General features: G+C 39.6%; 1 protein-coding gene and 1 long non-coding RNA gene across 2 annotated transcripts; both read right to left on the bottom strand.

Annotated features, from left to right (window-relative positions):
• Window positions 1-10,851: 10,851 nt before the first annotated feature.
• LOC122666218 lies at window positions 10,852-22,598 on the bottom strand. The gene is made up of 3 exons (XR_006333512.1): window positions 22,396-22,598; window positions 16,283-16,285; window positions 10,852-10,865 (listed from the first exon to the last, which is right to left on the bottom strand). It is a non-coding gene; the product is annotated as an uncharacterized LOC122666218 (long non-coding RNA).
• On the bottom strand, window positions 18,865-21,108 carry LOC122666217 (cytochrome P450 CYP736A12-like). The gene is given in 3 exon segments (XM_043862366.1): window positions 18,865-19,031; window positions 19,034-19,709; window positions 20,372-21,108. Coding segments are annotated over 3 exon segments (1,509 nt in total). The 5' UTR covers window positions 21,053-21,108; the 3' UTR covers window positions 18,865-18,879.
• Window positions 22,599-22,991: the final 393 nt, after the last annotated feature.

The raw sequence follows: 22,991 nt of genomic DNA, 5'->3' as shown, positions 1-22,991 counted from the left end.
CGTTGAGATGGAGAAACATGTTGTTTCGTTTAAGATGATCAAATTAGAAATTTTTAATGGATCTGGGTTCAGTGCATGGAGATGGGAGACTCAGTTTGGTTTAAAATATCTGAATGTTTTCTATATCGTAACGAACACTTTCAACGATTGTATTGATATTGATGAATCTCAATGGGTTAGTGATGAAGACTTTTACAAAGATTATTTGTTGAATTTCTTGTCAGATAGACTTGCAGAGACCTACAGTAAATTTGAAACTGCAAAAGATATCTGGGATAATTTAGACGCTCAATTTAAAAAGGAGGAGGAACTATTCAAAACTCACCTGGTGGATAAATTTATGGACTTTAAATTTCAGAAAGACAAGGCAATCCTCCTTCAAATAACTGATCTTGAGAATTTATGGTCTCAATTAAACCTAGAAAAAATACATGTTTGAGATACATTCCTAGTTGGTGCTATTATTTTTAAATTACTTTCGACTTGGTATTCTTTTAAAACTGAGATGTATAGAAAGAAAGTACAAGAGGGGTTGGATGATCTCAAGTGATTCATTCAAATAAAAAATGAGAACAGGACTAAGAATAACTTGGAGTTGGTTAAACAACAACAGTCAGCTCCTAACACGGTTACACATCTCAAGAAAATTTCTAAGAAATTCAAGTCATGTAAAAATGAACCAAAACAGTTGGAGGCCAAAAAAACTACTTTCAAAATGAAAGGTAAGTGCCACAACTGTGGTAGGTGGGGTCACAATGCATCTGAGAGTAGACACCCTAAAGAGAGGGATTCTGACACATCAAAGAAGGAAGTCCACATGATGGTAGATATGACTTAGCCTACCAATTTTGTTGCCATGGTTGGAAAGGGTGAGGCCAAATCTTCTTCAGATTGGTAGTTGGATTCTGGAGGAACCTATCATGTGTGCAACAACCGAAACTTGCTGATTGAGAAAGCCAAAGTAGCAGAGACGGTTACAGTTGTCAATGGAGCATCAGTGGAGGTGACTCAGAAAGGAACTGTAAATCTAATATTGTCTTCAGGTAAGACTTTAATTTCGAAAGGTGTTAAAGTAGTTTCTGATTTTGAAAAGAATTTAATTTCACTTAACCTATTATGTGATGCTAGTATGTGTGTTTCTTTTCATGGTGGTAGAGTAACTTTATCTGTTAAGTCTCATTATTTTGGTCGTGTTTATTTAATCAATGGCATGTATATATTAAGTTTAACAAATGAGGCAATTGATCAAGTTAGTTTAAATTTGTTTGATCCTAAAACATTACATTGCAGATTAGGACATGTGAATTATAGGAAATTGTTCAAACTAGCTAAAACTCATAATTTACCATTAGATACTTCGATTAAATTTAACAGATGTGAATTGTATGATCAAACCAAAATTACTAGAAAACCTTTCCATTCGATTTTTAGGAACACACAACTTCTTGATTTAATACATTCTCACCTTTGTGATTTTAAAAGTTTCACTACCAGAGGTAGTTAGAAGTATTTCATCACTTTTATAGAAAATTTATCTAGGTATTGTCATATTTATCTGTTAAAATCGAAAGATGAAGCTTTTTGAAAATTTAAAAATTTCAAGAATCGAGTAGAAAATCAGTTGAACTTAAAGATTAAAAGACTTAGAAGTGATAAAGGAGGAGAATATAAATTGTCAGAGTTCAAGGAATTTTGTGTCTCTCATGACATAATACTTGAAACTACTACTCCTTACTCGCTTTAATCAACGACATAGTTGAATGTAAGAATAGGATGTTAACAGATTAAACTCCATGTTATTGACAGATGACATGCTTGCTTGTTATTGGGGAAAAGCAGTCAGCTGCTAACATGGTTAGATAGGTCACCACATTCTAAGTTGAATAGGTTAGATGGGTTATAACATCTGACTGCCAATCACATTCTGAATAGGTTATTACATTCTAAGTTGACTTCTACTCCTTATGAAATTTGGCATAACCATCCTTGTAGATTTGACACTCTTAAAACTTGGGGTTGTATAGTTTATATAAGGATACAAGACCCTTGGAGACCTAAGGTAGGAACTAGAACCAACACTTATGTGTATCTAGGATGTGCAGAAGACAGCGTTGCAGACTAATTTTTGGATCTCTCAACCAATATGGTGATAGAATATAGAGATGCTGTGTTTTTTGAGGATAAATTTCTCAAAGATAAAGGCATGACCTTACCAGGTCTAACAGGAATTGTTACAGAATCACCTTTAGAATCTAAACCAATTGTTTCTGATACTCATCCCATAATGCTCCCTGAATCAAAGTCTAGACATGTTTTTACTAGGGATCGAGTACCCAAGAATTTTGGTGAGGATTTTGTGACTTACCATTTAGAGGCTGATCCATCCAACTTTAAGGAAGCGATGAGATCTAGGGACTCACTATTATGGAAAGAAGTCATTGATGAAGAAATGAGCTCTTTAATGCATAATAAGACCTAGCAGCTTATTGATTTTTCCAAAGAGGCTAAAATGATAGGCTATAAATGGATTTTGAAGAAGAAACTTAATCTTGACAGATCTATAGCATGCTTAGTAGCTAAAGGCTATACTCAAGTTAATGGGATAGATTATTTTGATGTCTATTCACCGGTCTGTCACTTGGCTACGATAAGGATTCTTCTTCCTTTGGCATCTATTGAGCACTATGTTGTGCATTATATCAAATGGATGTGAAAATGGCCTTCCTTAATGGAGACCTAATGGAAAAAATCCCAACCTGAAAGGTTTGTTATAGAAAGTTTTAAAAAGAGAGTTTGTAAGTTGAACAAATCTCTATATGGTCTTAAATAAACACCTAAATTGTGGCATAAAAAGTTTGAGAGAATAGTAAAGAGCTTTGGTTTTCATACCAGTAACTTGGATAAATGCCTTTACTTTCGATTTGTGTCAAATAAGGTTAAGATTATTTGCTTGTATGTAGACAACATGTTGATTCTTGGTTCTGATCATTCTTTAGTGAGTGACATTAAAGCAACTTTGTCTAAAGAATTCGACACTAAGATCTTAGTGCAGTAGACACCATTCTTAGTATGAAAGTAAATTTTTTGACAAGCAAGGGATCACTCTTAGCCAAATTCATTACATTGAGAAACTACTTTCTAAATGGGGATACAGTAATTGCAAACCGATTGAGACACCTTATGACTATAAACAACAGCTGAAACCTAATACAGGTGAAACTGTGAATCAATTGGATTATTCTAAACTAATTGGTAGTCTCTTGTATGTAATGAGTTGTACTGGACCAGACATAGCCTTTACGGTAGGCATGCTGAGTCGATTCACTAATAATTCTGGCAAAGAGCATTGGGATGCTCTGACGAGGCTCATGAGATACCTTAAGGGTACTCTAAGGTATGCCTTACACTGTACTGGACATCCTCCAATTTTGGAAGGATATTCTGATGCATCTTGGTGCTCAGATTTGGGAGACAGTAAATCCACTAGTGGCTATGCATTTACACTGGGTGGAGCAGTTGTTGCATAGAAATCCAAGAGACGGACTTGTATTGCTCTGTCATCTATAAAATCGAAACTTGTTGCTCTAGCTTCTGCAAGAGATGAAGCAGAATGGATCAAAGATCTAATTATGGATATTCCATTGAGAAGTTTGAAGTTAAACTCTCTATCTATATTCTGTGATAATCAAGCTACGAAAATGATAATTAATAACTCACTCTTTAATGGAAAGAGAAGGTATATCAGGTTGAAACAGGCCATGCTGAATTATCTGACAAAACACGGAATCATCACTTTGATCGATGTGCGATTGGAGGATAATATGACAGATGCTCTTACAAAGGGATTGAACAAAGATCGAACATTCAAAACTACGGTGGAAATGGGATTAAAGACCTTTTAGGCAGGTCTTAATCTAATCCTATGTTATTTTGAATTATTCGAATCTCATCTAGCCATAATAAGCATTTGTGACAATTTGCATATTTCAGATAATTTGGTAAGATTACTAAGTATGGAGGTTTGTGAAACCATTTCAAATTTGATGATATAATAAATTTCTGTATGACGTTTCCTTAATTTGTTATTCCACAAAAAAATATGAAAATTATTTTGATATGTTTCGTGATATTGTGCTTGTCTTTCAATCCTTTATAGTATGATGTGTCATTCCAAACTTGATGACACAACATTTGTGATTACTATGATGATTATAATATTCTAAAAGAAAATATATGGTCCTTATGAAAAAGACAATATAGGGTCTTGTTCTTGTATAAAAACTTGACGATAATACTTATTGTTGAATTTTGATTCATTTTCAACCATTATATGAATTGTACTAAGTTCTTCTTGTTGAACTAGATACTCTTATATCTTTTTGCAAATGATTGAATTCATTTTTATTATGAATTTTATATTTGATAAATTACAAAGGATGGCAAAGATGGAGGAGAACGTTTAAATCTGGATCTCGATGATGATGACTTACTTGATGAGTAAAGTCATTAAGGATTGCAAGGATCTTTTTCTTTTTAATTTTTCATTTGCATGTGAAACTTCTTTTTGTTTGGATTTAGATTCGATTTAAAACTCAAAGGTTTTATTTCTTGAAGTATACTTTATGATCCGTTAAAGTTTTAAACATTCTGTTTATTTGATTCAATATTTCGTTTGAACAATGTTTATCTATTCTTGGTGCTGACTATATGTAGAACATAAGAAGAGATTATTGGATATATTCTATAACCCTAATATATGTTCTAATATAAGTCTACTTGAATACTGAATAGAACCCATCTAACCTAAAACCCTAGTCTTTCCTATAAATATTAGCTGAAGGCAGCAACCTGTTTATTCCAAACTTAATATGCAGGGTGTATTGCTTTAAGCAACCTTGTGCTTAAACCCTAAATTCTAACAGGGATCACAAGAAGAAGAGATTTACAAGGAAAAGGAAAGAAGCGATTTACATGAATTGGGAAACTAAAAAGATAAAAGAGAAAGAAATATCATGCAATATATGGGAGTCGTGTACTAATTGGGATCCTCCCATTGAACCCGTAATACTCCCCCTCAACTTGGAGCGTGAATGTCATGAATGCCCAACTTGGAAACAAGAAAATGGAAAGTGTCACAGCTAAGAGGTTTTGTAAGAACGTCAGCGAGTTGCATGCGAGATGGGACATGACCTATGGTGATGCAACCAGACTAGATCCGTTCGCGAATGACATGACAGTCGATATCAATATGCTTGGTGCGCTCCTGAAAGACTGGATTGGCAACAATGTGTAGGGCCGCCTGACTGTCACAAAAGAGACACATGGGAGAGCTGTGACAAACACCAAGATCAAGTAACAGAGCACGTAACCAAACCAACTCACAAGTCGCGGCAGCCATGGAGCGATGTTCGGCCTTGGCAGAGGAACACGAAACTGTGGATTGCTTTTTGGACTTCCAAGAGAGGAGGTTGTTCCCCAAAAAAGTGATATAACCCGTCACAGAGCGATGAGTTGTAGGGCATGCCGCCCAATCACAGTCACAATAAGCAACCAGCTCAAGAGGACTCGAAGTGGGCAGTAAAATACCAGTGTCAGGAGAAGACTTGAGATACCAAGTATGTGAAGCAAGGAATCTAGGTGAGGCTGGCGTGGGGCATGCATGAACTAACTGAGGGTGTTAACCGCATAAGAAATATCTAGGCAGGTGATAGTCAAATTAATGAGGCAGCCGATAAGACGTCGATAAGGAGAAGGGTAGACCAAAACATCACCCGAGTCAGCAGCCAACCGAATGTTTAGTTCCATGGGAAAACTGACAGGCTTTGCACCAAGCAAATGCGAGTCAGATAAGATGTCCAATGTGTATTTTCGCTGGCTAAGAAAAATTCATGTAGGACTATGCATAACCTCGATGCCAAGAAAATATTTGAGGCGGCCAAGGTCTTTCAAGCAAAATCGATCATGTAAGAAGGTGATGAGATCCTGAATAGCCTGAGTGTCGGACCCAGCGACAATGATATCGTCAACATAGACAAGAACGTCGGTGTAGGAAGATCCGGAGGACCAAACAAATAAAGAGTAATCAACCTTAGACAGTCTGTAGCCTGCATCAAGGAGAGCACGAGTCAAGGTCGCAAACCAATTTCAGGAAGCTTGTTTAAGACCATACAAAGATTTTTGTAGCCTGCAAAACCGAGTCTCACCCTGCTTGGCATATCCAGGGGGAAGACGCATGTAGACTTCTTCATGGAGGTCGCCATGAAGGAAAGCATTGTAGATATCCAACTAATGAAGATGCCAACCACGAACCGTAACAACAACAAGAAGGCTGCGAACAATGACCAATTTAGCAATCGGGGTAAATGTATCGGTATAATCTAGGTCCTCCTATTGTGTGTAACCTTTGGCGACCAAATGAGCTTTGTATCTAGGGTATAGGCATATAATCATTACATATAAGTGCGGTCAAAAGGTCTCCAAAACAGGCTCAAAATCTTAAAAGAAATTGGGCGGACTCACAAGCGGTGTCAGCACTCTAGGTCCGTTCGTGGCTCCTCCGCGAAAATAGGGAGAACGGACTAACGGACGAATGTGGAATGTGAATCCGTTCGTTCGTCCGATCTCAGCAGTCTCAATGGCCGAGAGGGTTTAAGTCGAACGGATCTATGAACGGACGCATGAGTGTGGATCCGTTCATTGATCCGCACAGTTTTAAAATGATAATTTCATGTTTTGTGCAGAGCGGATTCACGACAAGTGGATCCGTTTGTTCGTCTGTTCGTAGAATTTTAACAAAACAGAGCCACGAGTTTTAAAATTCACTTTTGGCTCCAAAGAAAGGGACATAACCGCAGGGAGAAAAAGCTCTACAGGGACTTCCTTTCAAGCTTCCCTTGGGTGATTTTTTTGTAATCTTAAGCCTCAAGGTTCAACTCTCACATGTTCAAGGTATGGCTTTCTTCCCATTTCTACTTTCTCTTTTCTTAGATTTGGGATGAATCATCTTAAGTTGTGATCATGTCTTGATTTTGCTTGTAATCTCATAGCCATGTACACCAAGTCCATGCCAAAATCGATTGGCCGGAACTAGGGTTTTTGGGTGTAAATCAAACCCTAGTTGATCGATGGCCATAAGTTGTTGGATCCTTGTCTGATTATTGCATCTTTTATAAATTTCCAAGTCTTTACAAGTATTTTAGAGATTGTTGCTATGTTTGTCATGTCTAGTTGAATTTTTCTTGGATTATGTCCAGGTTTTGATTGTAGTAAAGTCATCAATTCACAATATTATGGGAAAACTCTTCAAGTTTAAGTTTAATTCTTTTGCATGCCATAAAATCTCATAGAAAATTATCACATTGTCTTATCTTCAAGCATATTTCCTTGTATGTATGATTATTGATAAAATCCTTAGAATCTTTCCTCTTTTCCTCTTTTCCTCTTTTTCTCATATAAATAGTTCTTGTCTCTTGTTGAGGTATTTTCATCCAGTAACTTGCTTCATTGCCATTACTTGGAATGTAAAGTAGCCAAAAGTACATGTTGTTCACATTGATCTCATTATTCACATCCATGCATTAGGGATCTCACATGGATTTTACATGTGCATTGATCTTATTCATTTCTCTTCACTCTAAACATCTTCCTATGGTTATCATGTCTCATTTCCCTTATATGCTCTTGTTACAATACAATTTCCACATCTTGTAGACATTTCACTTCTATACTTTTATTTGTCAAGCATAAAGCTTAAATTATCGGGGTAAAATAGGTCACAAGGGGGCCGAGGGAAATAATAGACGAAGGAAATAAAAGCCTAACATAGGTTGGTTCATCAAGACAGGGCAAGAAAACCCTTTCTGGCTTAGGCGGTTTTATGCCTGGTTTTACTTAAATATGAAACCACAGGTAAATCCGCCTGAGACTGAAACCATAATAAACAATCTCGGTTAATCACGGATTTAGAAGTGGTTTGTACCCGGGCTAAAACCGTGTGTAAAGCCGTCGGGCCTTTTCTGTAAATTTAAAGCCTGCTATTTAAAGGCTCATTTTCCTCCTTTCAAAACATAACTCTAAAGTTTTGGAGAAACCCCAACTGCGATCGTACTTTCTCTCTCCTCACTTCTTGGTGGATTTTAGTGCTCCAAATTACTCCTCAACAACATCCAATCGCATTCAGGTAAGATCTCTCTCTCTCTCCCATCGATTTCTTTCTCTTGGAGAAACCCTAAAACACGATTCAAGTTTTGAAAACTTGGGGTTTTTGCTTCCTTTTTGCCTAATAGGTTGTTTGTAACCTAATCTTAATCATTTTCTCACCATAAGCAACCTATACAAGGGCTTGCACACAACTATGGCATCTAATCCAAGGATTTGGGTTGGATTTTGGAAAAACCAAAACCTAATCAAATTTTTCTCTTCTCTTTTGCCATATTTGATTCTATTTTTCTATGTAGGCTTAGTCTACACTATTTTGAGTTGTCACAAACCATATATACTTGTTTCTTAAGATTCAAACTTTCAATCGCAAAATTTGAAAAATTTCTTTGAAGTTCAAGGCATGCTCTATGATTGAATAAACCCATTTCTTGCTTGAACCCACTGTTTTGTATGACATATCTTGTCCTTCACATAATGGCCATGTCTTTCCTTTTTCCCCAACTTCTTAGATCACAATTTGATAAAAATCAGAATTTTTTAACCTAAGAATCCTACTATAACTTAATTGCCTTATGAAAAGAATCAAAGGTTAGGTTTTAAACTTCATAGATTCACATTGATCATCTACTTAGGCCTTTGCATTCAAGGTACTAATTTGTTATAAATCTTGGCTTTTTGGCTGTAGGTTAAGACAATCAATGGCTCCAAGAACACGACATGCATGTGTTGAACAAGTTGCATCAACTGTCCTAGATCCACTATGATTTCAAAAGATAGAGGACCAAGAGCTTTACCAAGACTACTTCCGCTTCAGAAATATAGTGGAAGGGCGGGATGTAGTATTGGATGATCTCAAGGCTTACATGGTGGGGCAGAGATTCGAGGCATTGGGGTGGACCAACATTCTCAACCTTCCTGAACCATACTACCTGAAACTCATTCGCCATTTCTATACAAATCTGGATACCGAAAACCCGGACACACAAAATTATCGGGTTGTCTCATATGTCAAGGGGGTTCCTATACCCTTCACAGCAGCACAGTTAGCGGAGATTCTTAATGTGTCTATTGGGGAAGCAAAGACCTATTGCTCACCGAAAAAGAACCTATATACCTTCATTAAGAGGGAGGTATTGATATTCTGACGGCTATCAGCCGGCTAAACCTGCGAGTGGTGGATGGCTTCGATGAGGTCACGAAGCAACTCTCTGACCAAACTCAGCGCCTAGAGGGTATCGAGAGAGAGGTAGATGACATCAACACCTTTCTTGATCGCGGTGGTGGCGGTGGTGCAAACGACTAGCCCAGCTTTCTCTCAACAAATTGAAGTTATCTCGGATCAGTTCTTCTAGCTTCTTGTCTCAGGATAGATATTTGTAGAGCTCTTTTACTTTTCCTTTAGTTTTTTCCTATTCTCTTTCATTTTTTTATTATTATTATTATTATTTTTTCTTTTCTCTTTTGGAAATGGTGGACTTGTATATTTAATCTGAGATAAACAGAATCAAATGTTTTGATTTAGAACAAATGGGATCTTACATTCTGAATTGGAAAAGGCATAGTTATGCCCAAACAAAGAATCTGGAACAATTATGATGTTTAGATTGGTATCTTTTGATTGAGCAGGATTGAATCATATGTTTTTTTTAAGAATGGATGAAATCATGAATGTTGAAATAAGAAGGATATGGTTGTCTTCCAGGAAGATTTAGAACAACTGGATATTTGTAATTAATCTTATATATATCTCTATGTATTTGCTTAATTCTCTCTTGTTTAAATCATTGTTGATAATTGTCCTTGGTTATAATTGATTCATTATTGTTTATGAATTATAACATATAATTGTCCATTTATGACCTACTTAAGACTCAACCAAGCAATTATACAGTTGTAACTTAACAGCCTATGATTCAAATCCTAAGTTCCATGTTACCTATTGTCTTCTAAGTCTTTGTTTCACCACAATCAGTCTTCTCCTATGTCTGCACACCATCATTTATGCTCTTGAAGGTTTTTAATTTAGAACCTAATTGTGGAGAGTAAATCAAGAGTCCGCGAGACTGTGATCGATGCAAAGCATCATTTCTCTGATACCATTCTGTCACGCCCCCATCCTAGACAAGGGATATAATACATTATAGGGGGTGACTATGACGACGCGTGTCATCCTACTAAGTTGCCAGGATCACTGACACAGTGTCCCAATGCACAGTCATAATCAATATTAAAACAATATAATATCAGAGTGCGAAAAGAGAAATATTACATTTCAAAAGATCAATAGTTTTGTGGAAGCGTATAAAATCAAATAGTTACAAGATGTTCAAAGGCTAAATGATAAATACTGTAATTAATACATTTTTCAAGACCATATAATAACTATTAACAATGGTATAACAGTAAATGTTTATACATAGACTTTAAGCCCTAAAATAACAAAAGGGGAACAAGTCCCAAGTATTCTCACGGCCCGTAGGCATAATCGTCACAAGGATACCTATCGCCATGTTCCTCAAACACAATTTCTGGCTCCTCCGTACCTGCACCACGATCTAAATAGTGTGTACACGAGGGGGTTAGCTCCACTGAGCCAGTGAGGGGATGAGGATGCACAAACACACAATTCATATAATCCAATGATGCATGCATATGTTAAATAAATTTTCCACCTAACATAAAAACTAAGTCAAATGTATATGCTACTGTGACTACTCGGGAAACACTGTGGGTCACTTAACTTATCGCCACAATGAACCTCAATTGTCACCAGGGGGCCTATGCCGTTCGAAGCCATCAAAACCACCCAGGGGCAGACCCCGATAACCAATACTACCATGACTGGCCTCTCCCACCTCCACAGAATCCGGTGTACTGATTACCCAACACCTAAACCCCTATTGGTAAGGGTCGTAGCATAAGGGTGCAAGTCCTAGACACAGATATACTACATGCAATTCCTATCGTCCCGAGAGGTAATCCGAGCGCATCAACTTTTCATCAGGTTTAGTGCCCGGTTACCAGCACGGTACGGCACATACAGTTCAATATGGCATTTAATCAAAATATTATATATAGTCTGGGGTTCCAGCACCGGCATTCACCGACACCATAACCCAATAAGAAAAAAGAAAGCAACCACAATATCATCATATCATCATCATTATAAATATGCAAAATGCACAAGCATGCTTAATAATTATTCTACTAGCATGATACATGTATATTTAATGATAGCAAGCCCAAACAAGACCAAACCCACTCACTTTATGTGTTATGTTCCATAGTTATGAGTTGCCGCCGGGGTTAAGTAGCACGTTGCAAGAATGGGAGATTTACCCTAATGAAAGAGTGAGAATATGATTAATTATGTCAAAGGGGAGGGTTCCCAAAAGGTCCCCCCACAAATTACCTAAGGTGTAGATTTTAAAGGTATGGTGGTTTTATGGGTGGTTTCATGCCCAAACCTAAAATCACATGTAAAACCAACCTTAGCAGGGGCTTAGGAAAGGTTCTGCTGGGTGCAGTTTTACGTGCGATTTTACCTCAGATATGAAACCACAGGTAAAACCGACTTCAACAGAGAGCTTCTTAAGATGATGGTCTTAGGGTAGTTGCATGGGTGGTTTCACGTAGGTCTCGAAACCGTAGGTAAAACCACGTGTCTCCAAACCCCAAAATTAAAGGATTCTTCACCAAGGCTTCCATTTCCAAGTAGATTGGAGGAAAGAGAACACCAAGGGAGCTTCCTACTTGGTCCATTAAGATCCTAAGACCTCATTAGGTCTATGTATTCCAAGGATTCAAGAGGGGGAAAGCAAGAGAACTTCATTTAGAGCATAATAGGATAGAAACCCTATGTCTATCGATGGGGATGGAATTGGGAGCTTTGAGGTTAGCCAATGGAGTTAAATAGCTCCACAAAAATCAAGGCCATGAATTCCCATCGATTTTTGGGTTCCAAAGTAAACCTTAGATCGATTCTCTCCCATCTCCCAACCCCAAAACCCAAAATAAAATAAGGGAGAGGGCCATAATGGCTTACCTACCTCAAGGAAGTGATACTCCACGTTGAGGCTCCAAGAAGCAAGATCCTCAAGCCCTCTTTCAAGCTCCTCCAAACCTCTTCTCCTTTCTCTCCTTCCTCTTTCTCTCTTCTACGTTTTAAGCTTGGTGGAGAAGTAATGAGAAATAAAAGCCCTTAATTCTATTTAAGGCAAGTGATGCTTTAGGGTTCATTTGGTTTGGTACTAATAGAATAAAAACCCATTTTTAGGTTCAACTAATCAAATAGATCAAGCAGGTTAAATGGGTCGGTCCAAATTAAATGGGTCATTAAACCATATGGGTTATGAGAGCTAAATGGATCGATCCACTAGTTCTAAATAGGAAAGAAGCTTACTAAAGGGGTGGGGTCCACATAATATGGAGTCATAAATCCTTCACACGCTTCCCAGGGCAAGTGAGACCCACAAACAAAATATTCCCTGCACAATTAAAATAGCCCAGGTGGTCCAAACCTTGACCCGTACTTCGAGGACATCGAAGGGAAGGATAAATAAATACATTAAGGGCTAAAACTTACTTCTCCATTGCCATGGTGCGTCACCCATAACCCCGAATAGTTTCCTCTACAGGTAAACTTGTATCATGGTCAATAATTTTGTAGGTGGGTTTGACCATCATCAGGAACAGGTCACCAGCATACATGACGACGGTATCTACAAGTCATGAAGAAAAAATAATAATTAATTATGATCCTTGGTGCTGTAGTGCACGGTGCAAACGTGGTGAAAAACCTTTGGAATTGCCTATAAATATGGAGGAAGGGAGAAAAGTTGAGAAATAGAACAAAGAAGCAAGAATGGGATTTTCATAGAGCTTTGAGTGTGTTCTTAAGTTTGGGTATTACTTTCTATGCATGATTCCTTTGAGGAGTTTGCGAGAGTTATATTATGAGTGAGTGTCTTTGTTGACCCATCAATCAAATAATAATATAAAATAAGGTTTTTATCAAATGCCCCCCTGAAAATGCCTATTTGTCCAAATGCCCCCTTAAACTTTTCTAGTCCTAAACTCTCCTTATTTTTAATAAATTGTAGCATTTTAGTCCTGTTTGTTAATTTGGGACGTTAAACGTTAGTTTTAGGGTATGTAATGACCAAAATGCCCTTTAACAAAAATCAACAAATATTGAACTATAAAATGACCAAATTGCCCTCGTCTTCCCCAGATGATTTAGGGTTTGAAACTGAAAATCAAACCCTAAACCATTTGGGGAAGATGAACCCTAAAATCACCCATTAATCAAGACAAGGGATGAGGGAATTTATTGCTGAGATCGTTTGTAGAGATGATGTAACCATCCTAATTTCAGAAATCTCTGCAAATATATCTCTCGAAGCTCAAAAACCCATCAATCGCTCTCGAGAAAGTTAAAGCTCGCTTCCGCTTGTCACGCCCTAGATCTTACTAAGCAGCAGCCACAAATTAGCACTCACTCTAGCACTAAGTCAGCCTTTCACCAACTCTAGCAAGGGACTTGGGAAGAGAACTTAGAGAACACTAGAGAGACTTTGAAAGAATGCACTTGAATTGCTTGAAAGCTTTTAGTACAAGACTTGATAGCTTGCTTGCTAGATTGGGTGGTTGGTTGGTTGATTGGTTGTCTCTTAGCCAAATGAGGCCACCTCTATTTATAGGCACCTCAACTTACAATGTATGGTTAGGATTTGTACAAGTGTTCTCCATCCAATGGTGGAGAACTTTCTAGCTAAGGAACTAGAATTTTCCCACCTCCTTTGTGGAGGATTCTAGCTCTTTGGAGAACTCTAGAATTGTCCTCCTTCCTTAGATATTTACAAAGCTTTTCTAGAAGCTTCTCTAGAAACTTCCTTGACCATCTTTGTTTCTAGAGGTTCTAGAACATATCTAGATTCTCTTCTAGTGTAGAGAGTTCTAGGCCATGGACTAGGTCTTAGCCCAATGTCTAAGTCCATGGGCTTGCAAGTTAGGCCCGTGGGCCTTTGTTGGGCGGGCCGTGACACTCTCCCCGCCCAAGTTGGCGACGCCCTCGTCGCAACCTTCTTGGAGAACTTACTATATGGCCTGCATGAGCGCTGTATAGCCTCCTCCCGTGTGAAGTAACAACGTCCATTGTGCCACAACTTGAGTCTTCCATGTCTCTCCTCGTATGGGCAGTGTGTTGGCGAGCCTTCTCCTTAGACACCTCCTTTAGGGACTTGTCGAGCACTAACTCCCCGTCTTTGAAGCTTGTCGGTCGCCTTCTTTTGCTAGCCCTCCTCTTTCTCTTCTTCTTGGTCTTATCTTTGCAAGACCGGGCCACATCCACCTTCCCCTTAGGTGGTGATTGTTTGTGGATCTCGATGGCCTGATGTCCTTACATCCATCAGAGTCTTCTTAGTAGGCCTTGCTTCGCATTTACAAGGCCGCCTTCCTTAGCTCCAACCGATACGTCGAGAGTGGAGTCTTGGAGCTTCTTTCCCTCTTTCTCGAGTCGAATCGCGGTCAAGAGCTTGGCACCCTCCTTAGTCCCGACACCGTGGGGACCATGCATGGAGCACCTTCCTCCATGATGCACACCGTGTTGATGAATGGCATGGGTATAGCCTTAACCCTTCTAAGAAAATCCATGCCAAGCACCACTAGATAGTCGTCCATGGGCACCACCGAAGCGATCCAAGGTGCCGCTCCACGTCCCCATCCGCATCTCGACCCCTCGAGCTATGCCTTGTATGGGACGAGCTTGGGAGTTAACCGCCTTAAGCCATCCTCCCTCCTTGGAGACCTTTAGTCCAAGCCTCTTTGCCTCCTCCGTTGAGACAAAGTTGTGGGTAGCACTGTGTCGACCATGACACGTGTAGGCTTCCCGTTCATCTGCGCTCCACGTACATCAACCCCTTCGTGGAGTAGTGACCTTGACCTCCGTCTTGGCCTTGATAGCACCAAGCTGCATTAGGGAACCCATACGAATCGGCTCTTCTTCTTGACTCTTCTCCTGGGTAGAACTAAGGCCTTCCTCTTTGGGCAGTCCCTAGCCCAATGTGGCCCATCACACAAGAAGCACTTGTCCTTGGGCTTGAACTTATCCTTCTTGTCAAGACGAGGCTTACCCCCTTGCCTAAAGAGGGTTTGCTACTACCTTCCTTGGGGTGATGAGCATCGAACCTTGGTCTCCCCACCATTCTCCCCATTGCTCTTTCTTGGCCTGTCTTCTCTTTGGAACTCCATCAATGATTCTCGCTGCTGCTATGGCTGAAGCAAGGTCTTGCACACCACGGCGTTGCAGCTCTTGTGTAGCCCAGTTTTGGAGACCATCCATGAAGTTGAACAATAACTCCTCGTCGGTCATACTCGGGACATCGAGCGCAAGAGTGGTGAACTCTTTGACATAGTCCCGAATAGACCCGTATGCTTGAGCCTTTTGATGTTCCTTCTTGCCAAGAAGGTAGCATTGTTGGATAAATTTCTTCTTTAACTCCTTCTTAAACTCATCCAGTGTCTATGGTGCACATACCTTTTTCAATATACGCATGTCTTCCGCCACCATAGAGTTGTTGTGTCGGTGAGGTAGAGTGTAACCATTCGTACCTTAGTAGGTTCATCCTCGAGTGCCATTGCCTCAAAGTACCTCTCCATGTGCCACACAAAGTTGTCGACTTCCGCGCATCTCTCTTCCCATCGAATGGCTTGGCTTTGGTACCTCCACCCTAGGTACCTCACGCGAGGTAGTGGCTCCCCGGCCCGCCCTCCTACACACATTGCCCAATCCGCTTGTACCTCATCGATGCGGCGTCCATCTTGGCCAATGCTTCCCATACTTGAGCCTTGAAGTGGCAAACTCTTCTGTTGGGCGTGCATTATGGTGTTGAGAGTGGTTTGTAGGGACTCCTTGAGCTCCCCATTTGGCCCACTAGCTCCTCCTTAAGCTCCATCATGTGGCCTTGAGCTCCTCCCCACTTTGCTCCACAACATCGAGGCGCTCCTTCACCTCGGCCGTTGCTAGCTCCACCGAGCTAGGCGTGGCTCCATAGCTCCACTAACGTCCTGAGACTTGTCCTTGCCTCTTCGCCTCTCCTTGATGGGAATGGCCTCCCTCCACGGGCTTGCTCACTCACCATCATGTCTAGCACTTCCGATTCGTTAGCCATGATGTCGAATCTACAAGTATCTTCCTATGCAAATCAAGCTGCGATACCACACTTGTCACGGCCCTAGATCTTACTAAAGGGGTGCCGTCAAAGACTTAGCACCTCTCACTCTAGCACTAAGTCAGGCCTTTCACCAACTCTAGCAAGGGACTTGGGAAGAGAACTTCTAGAGAACACTAGAGAGACTTTGAAAGAATGCACTTGAATGCTTTCTGAAAGCTTTAGACAAGACTTGATAGCTTGGCTTGCTGAGATGGGTGGTTGGTTGTATTGGATTAGTCGTCTTGTGAATAAAGCAGGCCACCTACATTTATAGGCACCTCAACTTACAATGTATGGTTAGGATTTGTACAAGTGTTCTCCATCCAATGGTGGAGAACTTTCACAGCCTAAGGAACTAGAATTTTCCCACCTCCTTTGTGGAGGATTCTTAGCTCTTTGGAGAACTCTAGTAATTGTCCTCCTTCCCTGTAGATATTTACAAGCTTTCTAAGCTTCTCTAAAACTTCCTTGACCATCTTTGCTTTAGAGGTATAGAGCATTCTGGTCTCTTCTAGGTAGAGAGTTCTAGGCCATGGACTAGGTCTGTAGCCCAATGTCTAAGTCCATGGGCTTGCAAGTTAGGCCCGTGGGCCTTTGTTGGGCAATGTGACATCTTCTTCTTGTTGTTGTATTTGTTTTTCCTTCAGTCTCAGAGATCCCACCAATCGAGTCTCAATCTCCCTCAACCGAATCTGATACAGCCCTGAATGTGGATGTGAAGGAAGAAAATGCAGTTGGAGGAGTTGAAGACAACATTCCTCGAAGAACCCTCTTCTCCGGTAAGCCCCAACCAATTCTTCTTCTTCTACCCATCCGAAACCATCTAAACCACTTCTCCGTTCTTTCTTCTATCTTCTTTTTGCCATGACCAAACCATCTCTTCCCCTTGATTATCTTGTCCTAAAAGCCCAATTGAAAACCTATTCCCATCTCTCAAATCTCTAACTTCCTCTCTAATTTTCTCCCAACCGAAACCCAGAATTTTGCCATGACCAAACCCTCTCTTCCCCTTTTATTATTTCTCCTAAAAGCCCAATTGAAAACCCATTCCCATCTCTCAAATCTCAAACCTCCTCTCTAATTTTCTCCCAACCGAAACCCAGAATTTTACCATGACCGAACCCTCTCTTCCCCGTTGATATCTTCTCCTATAAGCCCCAATTGAAACCCATTCCCTTCTCTCAAATCTCTACCCTTTTCTATACTTTGCAGTTTTGAGGGAAAAATGCCTACCCCTGTTTTGATTTTAGGATTTTATTTGAGTTGTACCTTTAAGAACCCCACGTGGTAAGCATCCTCCAAAACCAGAAAAATTAGAAGATGTAATCTGCCGAATGATGGCTAATCGATCAGAGAACTATTGATTAATCAGTGAAGGGCAGTAGAGACCTATCGTTTCTTCGGCTGCAACTTCAATTTTGGAGGTTTGATTTTAAGGTTCATCTTCCTCAAATGGTTTAGGGTTTGATTTTCAATTTCAAACCCTAAACCATTTGGGGAAGATGAGGGCAATTTGATCACTTTATATTTTAATTTTTGTTGGTTTTTGTCACAAGGGTATTTTGGTCATTACATATCCTAAAACTAACGTTTAACGTCCCAAATTAACGGACAGGACCAAAATGCTACGATTTATTGAAAATAGGGGAGAGTTTAGGATTAGAAAAGTTTCAAGGGGGCATTTTGGACAAACGGGCATTTTCAGGGGCATTTGACAAAAACCCTATAAAATAATTATCAATCCTAAAACTATGCTTAATTACATTAAACAATTAATCATACGCCAAAATAAATAATAAGATGCAATTCTAGAATTAAAATGAATAACAAATGCCCACCATTGTGAAAGGAAACTGGGCCAAAAAACCATCACATATGAGAATAGGATGATCTCTAGAAGGCAAAGTTTGATATTTAGCAAGGTTTGGCTTCGTTTCGAACAAGGGAGACATTCTGACGGGCCCGTGCGGAGAACATAGATACCAAAGTTTCAGAATCAATGATAGGAGAAGTAGAGAGAAGAGATAAACCCAAAAACCATTTGTAATAAAATGTAACAGTGACGTCAGGCGAACGCCTAAATTTCTTGGAATACACATCTATTACACTGTAACCAAAGGGCATACATAATTATAGTAGCTACAACTAATACACAATGTAAGTCAGATTACCGCTATTACCTCCAAATGATTTGACAGATTTCAAAATTTAGAGAGAAGAGAATAACAAATATTAATATATTGATCATCACTAGTAGGACTGTTACAATTTGATTTGGCAATAGCATCAGGAAATAAAGAGAACACCAAACCTACATTCCATCGGCATCCCCTCATAAATTAATGAACAAACCCATCGATCTCACACCATCCATGGGATCTAGACTCGGATCGATTTCCTCACTTGGGAGGAAATCACTTTGGAGGGAAGAAACTTGCTTAACAATGGAATATGGCTTGAGTAGGTGTCGAAACATAAGAGTCTCCTGACAATTAATCGATGCCACTCAAAGTCGATAAGTCGGAATGCCAAGTAAATGATTGGCTCTTGAAACTGATAGGCCAAACTTCTCAGTCATGTCCAAGTCACTAGGTGACATGCCACTAGGTAGCTCCCAATCAAAGCAATGTACCATTTGTGCAAGTACCAATTTAACTAAACAAGGCCCAAATGAATGCCCGGACACCCTCTACGACCTGATCCAAATGGGATAAACTGGAAGTCACGTCCACGAATGTCAATATTATTGCCAATGAATCTTTCAGGCAAGAATTCTTCAGCATTATCTAACCACACAATTGGGTCTCGTTGAATTGCCCATGAATTTATAATGACACGAGATTTCTTAGGTATATGGTATCCGTTGATTGTTATATCTTCCATGGACTCATGAGGCACAAGCAATGGAGCAACAGGGTGAAGCCTCATGACTTCCTTAGCTACCATGTCGAAGTAATTCAGCTTTACTAAATCGTCTTCTTCAACTAGCCGATCCATGCCTACTTTATCCCTCAATTCTTCTTGGAGCCTTTCCAATACCTTTGGATGCCTCAACAGTTCGGAAAGGCCCCATTCAACTATGACAGTCGATGTGTCCATTGCAGCCGCAAGAATATCTAAAATGATTGCTTTAATATTGGTTCGATCGATCATATAGCCTTGTTCATCTGCAGTGTTTTTCGATTCCATCATTAATGATAGCATTACATCAATGAAGTTTTCCTTGTGGTTGTGTTGGCGATCTTTAGCATCTTGTATGTGTTGATCAATGATCTTCTCCAATAACTCATCAAAAACTTTACTTACTGCCTTCATGCGACGAGCTAATCCCTGAAACAGTGAAAATTTTGTGTGACAAAAGGTTAGTTCTTATTGAGTGTATATTCTCCCCTCTCACATTTTTCACATGTGTAATTGAATATTGTCACATGTAATATGGATCTCTACCAATTATTGCAAGAAATATTGAGAATCCATAGAATATGGTAACCCAATATCTCATTTAATCTTTCCTTATAAACCCAGTGAGCTCTCTCACTCTATGTAATCTCTTTATATACTCCAATTAGAGAAATCAAATATACTGTATAATATTACAACCTTAACAGTTCTGACAAGTAATGGAATTAGGTTCTACCCAAAAGTGTAATGAGATTGGGTTGATCAGGCTGCACTAGAGAAGGTTGATATGCTATATCCTCAACAATATCACCAAAAAACAAAAAATAGATTAACTTTTTTGGGGAAGGTTTCCTACACCAATTTGTTAGATTTACCATTTCTTTTACCATGTGGAAGTGTCTCGTGGGGCCTAAGCTTTGTGACCATGTTGTATATATCTTTATAGCTCGGCTCCTCATGATTTAAATTTCAAAAACCGATCTGATGTGTCAAACTCATGAGAGCTAAGGCCTTTCCTTGCTGATGATGGGCTCTAAAATTACAAGCTTTAATTTTAATAAAAATTAGTTTTATGGAGGTTAGAGACTTGCCTAGAGGTCCAATGGACCAAGGCAGGGAATGTAATCGGCCAGGTTGAAAGCTCCAACAAGCTTAAATGTTTCATGTACAACTGGTTTGAGGTGGAATCTGTTGTCTTTGCTCCCTATCAACATCCGGTAAGTCATGTCCTCTATCAGGGAACCCACCTTGGTACTCACATCAATTATTGTCCCCGACTCATTTTTGAGGGACTGAACAAAGAGACCGACTTCTTCTTTCCTCATATGCTTGAATGAATCAACTTTGACAGCGCTAAGTAGCTCTATGGTGCACAATTTGCGGACATTGCGCCAATATGGACCGTATCGAGAAAATGCAATGCCCTTGTTCCCATATGAAATATATTGAGCAGCCATGCTGTAAGGTCGACTGGCAAAGATAAGATCATGAGTGTTGAGGAACAACTCGGCTGCCTGAGGAGATGAAACCACCACGGTTGGCACTAGGCCAAGCCGGATGTACATGATGGATCCATAAATCTTGGCCAACTGATGGAGAGTATGATGGAGAAGAACACCCAACATGAGAAGATTGCCTAAAATTGGCAACCCTCGAGGACCCGGTGGTAATCGGTGATCATCCTGCTGCGTCGCTCTGAAAGCATCCCGGAGATGGGCTGTTAAAGACCAGAGCCCTCCAACGACTACTAAGAGAACAGCGATGGTCCAAGGTGACATTAAGATGGAAGGGGAGGAACTAACAGGGCAAGATTAATGAACATTGCACATAATTTCTCTTCGGTTCTTAATATATTACACTTTGCAACTAGTGGCGCTGAAGATAAAATAGAGAAAAAGGTTGTATGAGCTGTTGGCAGACTTTTCCTGTCCCCACTCCCCATTTGATTTTAGGAAACCATACTATTTAGCTCCTGCCACTTGCTTGCTCAGAGGGTGGGGAATTGGGATAAAGCTCTCCAAAGTCTCAAGTCAGAAATCCGAATAGAAATGGGGATCTTCTAATTTGTGGTTGCCGTTAAAAGGAAATTTTGTTAATTTTCAAATAATCATAATCATGTGGACTCCACGACGATAGAAAGTCAGTCTCTGCCCGTCTCATCCCGTATTCATGTCATCTCACGTTGTTTTTTTCCTTGCGTGCGGACAAATATGACATGTTATAGCAGGGTGCTATAATGCATCGTGTGGTGGCTGTAGAAGCCATGTGTATCATGTGGGGATTGTTGTGCCACATGATCTCTGCAGCGTTGCACGATGCAGTACAACACCGTGCTGTAATAAGAAAGGATAACGATTCGATGAAATGATTGTCCGCCCCTGAATGACAAATGACTGTCCTACCCCATCCCATTTGTAAGATGCAACCTATGCATTTGGATTAAAATAGGAAAAATTACAAGATTCTAACACTTTTGAGTTTTCATTTACAAAACTAATCACTATTTGTTTCAGTTAACAAAAACACACAATCTTGGGTTTTGATTTACAAAACTAACCAAAACAATCAAAACAATAAGGGTAAATTTCACGGACACCCTCTCTAAGTATTCAATATATCACAGACATACCATACTTGGTCAAAATATCAATCTGCCCCTTAACTTTAAACAGAGTTACCATCCAAAGTTAAAATATCCATTTTACCCTCTTAGTATTTTTTAAAAATCCCCATTTTACCCGTTATCTTCTCCGATGATGGAAGTGAAAGAAAAAAGAGATTCAAAAGGGTATTGTGTTAGGATTCATGCCCTGAAAGCTCACTTCAATCGGACTTCTGATGAAGAAGTTCTTACATCTGGAGCAGAACCAGGTTACCGCCTCCAGATGGTTCTAAGGCATTGCATCATCATGTAGACATTAGTAAAAATACTTCAATCAGTACCAACTCTGGATTTGTGAACCCAACCAGAAAACTAAAAAGGGGTTTTGTTAAAAAGGTGTAAACCAAAATAAAAAAATTGCCTTGTGTACAAACTAATAAGATTATCAGTTGAAGGAGCAGATGCAATATAGAAGAAGGAAAGAGAAAAAGCTTGACTTGGTCTTGGAATGCTTGCCACACCAGCATGACTGCACTTTAACCAGCAGTGCTACCTGGTGTTCCTTAAAATTCTCAGGCAACATTTGTTTGGATCCTGGATCTGGTCAGCATCATTCTGAACTTAGTCTATAATAGCCCCTGGCTGGAGGTAATTAAGAAGGAGAGCCAGTACAATTGTCTTTAAAGTTTTACTTCAGATATCTTGGCACCAAGAATCTTACTGTAGAAGGAAGGAACCATGGATTAGGGGAAAAGAGAGGAAGCAGAGACAGAGAAAGAAGGTTAGTAGCCATTAAGGCACAGAGATCAGAGTGTCGGTGGATGGGTTCTCTCCCCATTCTCTGCGGATTAATGTTTAAATTAGTCTGCTTGTTGAGATTAAAATACATAGAAATTATGAGAGACAACATCGTGGATTTTGGAAAAAGTGAGAGAGACACAGAGAGCGAAGGAAGACTCAGAGAATATAGTCTTTCTATACAGAGGAGGGATCAATTACAGTTCTCTCTGCAATCTGCAACATCCATTACAAGAAGATACTCAAGAAAAAAAGATCCCATTACCCATAGGAAGAGAATTAGGAAAAATTCCTAAGAATAGAAAAGAAAAGAAAAG

Source organism: Telopea speciosissima, chromosome 6 (assembly GCF_018873765.1).
Source record: "Telopea speciosissima isolate NSW1024214 ecotype Mountain lineage chromosome 6, Tspe_v1, whole genome shotgun sequence".
Taxonomy (NCBI): Eukaryota; Viridiplantae; Streptophyta; class Magnoliopsida; order Proteales; family Proteaceae; genus Telopea; species Telopea speciosissima.
The sequence above is the reverse complement of the archived record's forward strand: the minus strand, read 5'-3'. Positions and strand labels throughout refer to the sequence as shown.